Here is a 5,857-nt window from a genome sequence, read left to right on the forward strand (position 1 = left end):
GGTTTTGCAGATTCACCAATGTTCTGAAGGAAGATGGGTACCAACGATGTCAATTTGATTATACATTGTTTATCAAGCACACATCAAATGGAAAGATAATTGTTATCATCGTATATATTGACGATATTGTTCTCACCGGGAATCATGAGAAAAAAATTATTCATGTGAAGTCATTGCTCTCTAAACAATTTGAGATGAAAGATCTGATACACTTAAAATATTTTCTTGGAATTGAAGTAGCTAGATCGTCACTTGGAATCTCAATCTCCCAAAGGAAATATGTTATAGACCCTCTTGAAAGAGACATTTATGTTGGGGTGTAAACCAGCTGATACAACTATGGACCCAAACATCAAGGTAGGAATGAGGAAAGATAGTCCGTCGAAAGATTTCAAAGATTGATGGGGAAGCTAATATATCGATCTCATATGCGTCTTGGTATTGGATTTGTTGTGAGTGCTATGAGTCAGTTTATGAATAATCCAACTAAGGAATACATGGAACCTGTGTATCGAATATTGAGATACCTGAAAAAAGCACCTGTGAAAGGATTAATCTTTAGAAAAACCTGTGCCAGAAATATCAAAGTCTACACTGATGCAGATTGGGCCGGCTCTCCAAGTGATGTTGTTATTACTCTTTTGTGTGGGGAAATATAGTAGCGTGACAAAGCAAAAAAACAATCTGCAGTGGCACGCAGTAGTGCGGAAGCAGAATTTAGAGCTTTATCTCATGGAATCTGTGAAGTAATGTGAATTCAAAGACTACTTGGTGAACTACTACTGAAAGGCTATCAGTCGGTGGAATTAATGTGTGACAACCTTGCAGCAGTCATCTTCGCCAAAAATCCAATTCATCATGATCAAACCAAACGCGTTGAGGTAGACCGATATTTCATAAGTGAGAAGATTGAAGGGAAATTATGCACCTCAGCTACATTCCTATTCGATTGCAATTGGCATACATCTTAACAAAGGCACTTTTTCAAGCTAATTTTGAAGAATTGATTTCCAAGTTGGGCATGATAAACACATACAGTCCAACTTGAGGAGGAGTGTTAAATATCAGAATAGTATTTTAATTCTTAGATAGAGATTTCTCTTTGTTTTGAATTTAAATTAAGATTGTATTTAAATGATAAGTATTTTAATACTAGAGATTTATCTTTGTTTTGAATTTAAAATAAGATTGTATTTAGATGAAGTGATAGGATATGATTTCTATAAATCAATCTGTCACTTTTCATTTTAGCTTAATTGAATGAGAAGAATTCCAATGTTTCTTATCTCAGTAAACGACAACAATTCTATTGTGACATAGATCCAAGCCCGCTTGGATGTTATTGAAGAATGAGTTCCTATAGCATCTACTCTGTATCTGTTCTCGTAATAAAAATGGTAATCCCAAGTTTCTATAGGAGTCTATTATTACTCCTTATTAATCAATTCAAACTCTTCTCCCAACCAATACGGAACAGGGGTTCCACAATCACCCCTATTTCAGAATGTAACGTTCATTTCGCTATTTAACCCAATTAATCCACTTGCACTTGGAATCTAGAGGTGACAAATTTTGTCAAGCCCAGGTCCAGACCAGTGCAAGTGTGATTGCACATTCAGATCCAGTAACAGCTACTCCAAATGGTACTAAATGGTCAACTTAAGTTTTTATAGAATCCCATCTTAACTCTTTAATATTCAATTTTAATTCTTCTCACAAACCGATGTGGGACAGAGGGTTCTACATTTGATATTAGAGCTAAGATCACATGTTTGTTTTTCATGATTTCACGATAATATGATTGCTAAGAAAGGATAGTTGGGGAGCAACAACACTCTACCGGGCTCGCGCGACTTTAATTCATATCAGAGAATCTTACCTTTTTTGCAGCAGCTTATGAGACTTGAGAATATGCTTTTTTAATCAGGTTGTCAATGAAACTACAGACGTGCACTGCCCAGTTGTGGAAATGTCGACGCGATCTAAGCTTAGTTGCTTGACCTGGAACAAATTTGCCAAAAACATTATAGCTAGCAGTGATTACGAAGGAATAGTCACTGTTTGGGATGTGACTACACGGCAGGTATCCAGCTGAGCCATGAATTATATATTACTTCTTGCCACCAAGTAAAAATCCTCATCGGCTTAATGGTGGTGCTCAAATTTGTGTTATTTGATATTTTTTTGGTTACTTGGAAAATAGTTAAAATTTCTGGCTTTATCCAGAGTGTTGTGGAATATGAGGAGCATGAAAAACGTGCATGGAGTGTAGATTTTTCCCGAACTGAACCGTCGATGCTCGTCTCTGGTAGTGATGACTGCAAGGTGAAGTAAGAACAATTTTCATTATCTAACTGGAGTTATGGTTAACTAATTCTGGCAGACACTATAGGCCAGAGAGAAAATGAAGTATTTGATTGAGAATTATACAAATGGACTGAACTCTCGTTTTAGTTGCCTTCACATGCTTCAAAGTTTGGTTTTTTTATCACCTCTAATCCTGTTGATCAAATTTCTGTTTATAATTGATGTTTTCTTGGTAACTACTAAAACTGTTTGGAATATTCCAACACAAGTAACCTGATAAACTCATAAATAATAACATTTAAATAATTCAACAATTGATTTGGCATAGAGCATCAGTGCTCGAGGTAACAAAATATAGACCAACCAATTTCTGTTAACAAATAAAATCCTTGGAATTCATGATTGTTAAGATTCATATGCATAACTTAGTTAATTGAATGATAATAAACCTATGTCCAAGTTACTATATGACTTGGATAAATGCATTAGATATATATCAGAGAAACAATGTATTCGTCTTCAAATTAAATTGATCTAATGGCTGGGAGTTCAATTCTAAACCACCACACTGAACTACTTTAAGAACCTCTTTGAGATAATAAAACTCGACGTAGGTTAATCATGAACCTTTTTGTTAGAGAATGATATAGCATGGCAGCTTATATATGTCTCACGATATTTAATTATTTAAAAATATTGTAGAAAGAACCAGGAGAAGAAAAAGAATCAAATCCATCACATAAAAAAGAGAAGTATGGCTCTGAAAATATGATAAGTTTTTCTCTGGTTTTACATAGCACTGGGTCTGATAATTTATACAGAATAATCAGATTTAATTCTAGGCACATTCCCTTAAGTTTAGGTACTAGACAATAATTATCCTTAATTAGCCTGTGTACCTAAGAAGCAAATATTCGCAGAATATCTCTACACAAACACAATAATTCCTTCTCCCAAATATATACGGTAAATAATAAAATAGTTAAGCACTTCATTTTCAATTCTCGAATATTTGTCAAATCTTCGTAAAAATTATGTGAATGATTATTTTTTACTTATTTAAACATGAGAATGTCTAGATATGAGACTAATGGTATTCACTTATCGAGTATTAAACTAGAAAAAAATGTTGAATAGTTTTTGTAATTTTTCTAGTGGCATCTATATTCCTTAAAATGCGGATTTATCCCCTTCCTGTAAGGTTTATTTTTTGTTAATAAACAAATAGGGGTTTGCTACCCTCCACGATATTGGCTGATGTTTAATTAAAGTGAACGGTGTTCTATGTCTCATACTAATGTTTAAACATTGTTGGTCATGGTTGCCTTTTGCCTGTATAGTGATGCTAATAATTCGTGATATCAACCATGGATGAACAAAAACTGGAGGATTAAGTTTGCTTTAAACCTTTTTTGTTAACAATGGATTGGATGACACCGTCAGTCTCTTGGTTGGGGAGTGGTCATGAGTTCAATTCCATGTTATCCCCTTTGTAGTAATACTAAAAACAAGTTTGTATGTTTTTTAAAGATTTGGTGCATAACAACTATTTTACTCGCTTTATTTGTTTTTGTGCAAATCCATATCTACCTCATTGGCGTTTAACAAAAATATGGACTGTGTAGACTGCTAAATGTTTTTCTAGCCTGAGATTGTTTTAGTGGTTGAACGTTTAACTCTGTGGATCTAAATATTCCTTAGTGTCCCTTTTGATGTCAGCAAGTGATGGAATTTCAGGTTAAAGTGTGGTGCACAAATCAAGAGGCTAGTGTTCTCAATATTGATATGAAGGCAAATATATGCTGTGTAAAGTATAGTCCCGAGTCTAGTAAATTTGTTGCGGTAAGTTCTCCTCTTTGTTAGCGTATTTCAACTTCTTCTCATTATCCTTATTTATGTGGTGGTGGGCTGAGTAGCAAAATTGAGTGGAAATATCCAAAACCCGCCATATCTATAGACAAACTAAGTAGGAAATATAAAAATGGGTTGATTGGTCGTCCACGAGTGTTGACCTGAGCCAGAATATTTCAAATATATCTTTTTGAACTGTTTGGAGCAAGTAGTTTCAAAGTGGTTATAGAAAATTAAAGTAAGAGGTCTTAAAGAAAAGATAGAAGCATTATTGAAGCATATGCATTATGAAAATGGTTCCTTCCCATTTCGTGATCGGTATTAGATCACTGAAGAATGATCATTCATAAAATGGTTAATAGTTTAATTATAACAATCTTAGAACAAAATAAGTTTTTATTCAATAATTTTATCCAAAAAAATCATTTCATTTTTCCGTTTTTGGTTGTGTGAATTGATATTCTTATTTTTTTCCCCCAAAGCTAGCTGTTAATTGCTAACTAAAATTTGATGTATTGAAGTACATTTATATTGTCTATCATGTTGAAGATTTTTTCTTTTTCAATAATTTCCTACTAGATCTTAATGTTAAATACATTAATGCTTTGTTTCATGCCATATTTTTTGAAAAGTACGATTATATAAGTTTCAAAAGCATGTTTAATATCCAACGAATTCATATTCTATATATGATAAAGAAATTTGATTTTATTTAAGAAAATTGCTATTTTTTTTTATGCATTTTCATAATCGAGTTTATTTTTCTCTTTGAACTTTAGTTGATTAGATTACTTATGAATATGTTTGTCTCATATATACTATAGTATACAACCAAAACCTATGAACTAGAAGAATAAGAAAAATAGTCATTTGAAGTGAGGATCTTGGATCTTGGATCAAGGTTTTTTTTACAAGTTCCATAACAAATTTTGAAGTTGATGTATAGTATATTTGGAACCCACATTTGGTCATGACATAATGTGATCCAAATCGAGAGTTGTAATTGTCCTGTTGCAAAACAGAAGTAGAATTGTTTTTACAAAAATAATGAAAAAAAGAAGGATAATTTTTTTTTTCAGAAAATATTTTTAACCTTTTGGCTATTTGAATGGATACTTACAATTTTTTTGAATTATATGCTCATTGAATTAGTTTGAAGAAAATCTAGTTGAGCATGATTGCATTAATGATGTTTGAAAGTTTTCATTTTGAATTATAAATATTAAGATTGACTTTGTATCATATGTAATATTAGACACGCTCTTGGCATCCTTTGGGAGGGGCCAAAGAGAGACCTGCATAATGTTTGGTAAAGTTGAATAATTTTAAACATTATAAAATGAATAATTTGAATTTCCTTCCATGATTTCTCTGAATTTGGGGAAATAAATGTTTTGATTTATACATTTGGGCCATTATTTTGTTTATAATTAAATTCGTCTAATTTTAAAATATTTAGTCAAGTTGCATCAATGGCCCTTGAAAATGCAATCTTTGATTAAAAGATGGAGGAAATGAATACAGTTCACCTTATTAAATAACATGAATTAGATTATATGGACATAACATGTTCAAGGATCTGAGGACAGGTATTGAACCGGTTAAAAGACGGTTGGACCAGTTCACAATTCTTTTAATTTTTTTTGGATTTAATTTTTAATATTTTTTTTTGCTATTTATATGATTATTTGAATTTTGA

General features: G+C 32.3%; 1 protein-coding gene across 2 annotated transcripts; it reads left to right on the top strand.

The window, feature by feature from the left end:
* Nucleotides 1-58: 58 nt before the first annotated feature.
* On the top strand, nucleotides 59-4,327 carry LOC140966842 (E3 ubiquitin-protein ligase COP1-like). 2 transcript variants are annotated; one of them, XM_073427107.1, is made up of 4 exons: nucleotides 59-881; nucleotides 1,928-2,083; nucleotides 2,227-2,330; nucleotides 4,045-4,327. In XM_073427107.1, exons 1-4 carry the CDS (start codon nucleotides 810-812, stop codon nucleotides 4,094-4,096), a joined length of 384 nt encoding a protein of 127 aa, XP_073283208.1. In that variant the 5' UTR covers nucleotides 59-809; the 3' UTR covers nucleotides 4,097-4,327. The 2 variants fall into 2 exon arrangements, with proteins under 2 accessions (XP_073283208.1, XP_073283207.1); XM_073427106.1 differs by having other exon boundaries at nucleotides 85-881; nucleotides 2,227-2,325; nucleotides 4,045-4,272.
* Nucleotides 4,328-5,857: the final 1,530 nt, after the last annotated feature.

This window comes from Primulina huaijiensis, unplaced genomic scaffold, assembly GCF_012295235.1.
Source record: "Primulina huaijiensis isolate GDHJ02 unplaced genomic scaffold, ASM1229523v2 scaffold208114, whole genome shotgun sequence".
Lineage (NCBI taxonomy): Eukaryota > Viridiplantae > Streptophyta > Magnoliopsida > Lamiales > Gesneriaceae > Primulina > Primulina huaijiensis.

Excerpts from the sequence above, each read along its gene's own strand:
- LOC140966842 (XM_073427106.1), top strand. The coding sequence starts at position 810 with ATGTGTGACAACCTTGCAGCAGTCATCTTCGCCAAAAATCCAATTCAT. Across the intron at positions 882-1,927 it reads ATCAAACCAAACGCGTTGAG|GTTGTCAATGAAACTACAGA; the intron begins GTAGACCGATAT and ends TTTTTTAATCAG. Across the intron at positions 2,326-4,044 it reads CTGGTAGTGATGACTGCAAG|GTTAAAGTGTGGTGCACAAA; the intron begins GTGAAGTAAGAA and ends ATGGAATTTCAG.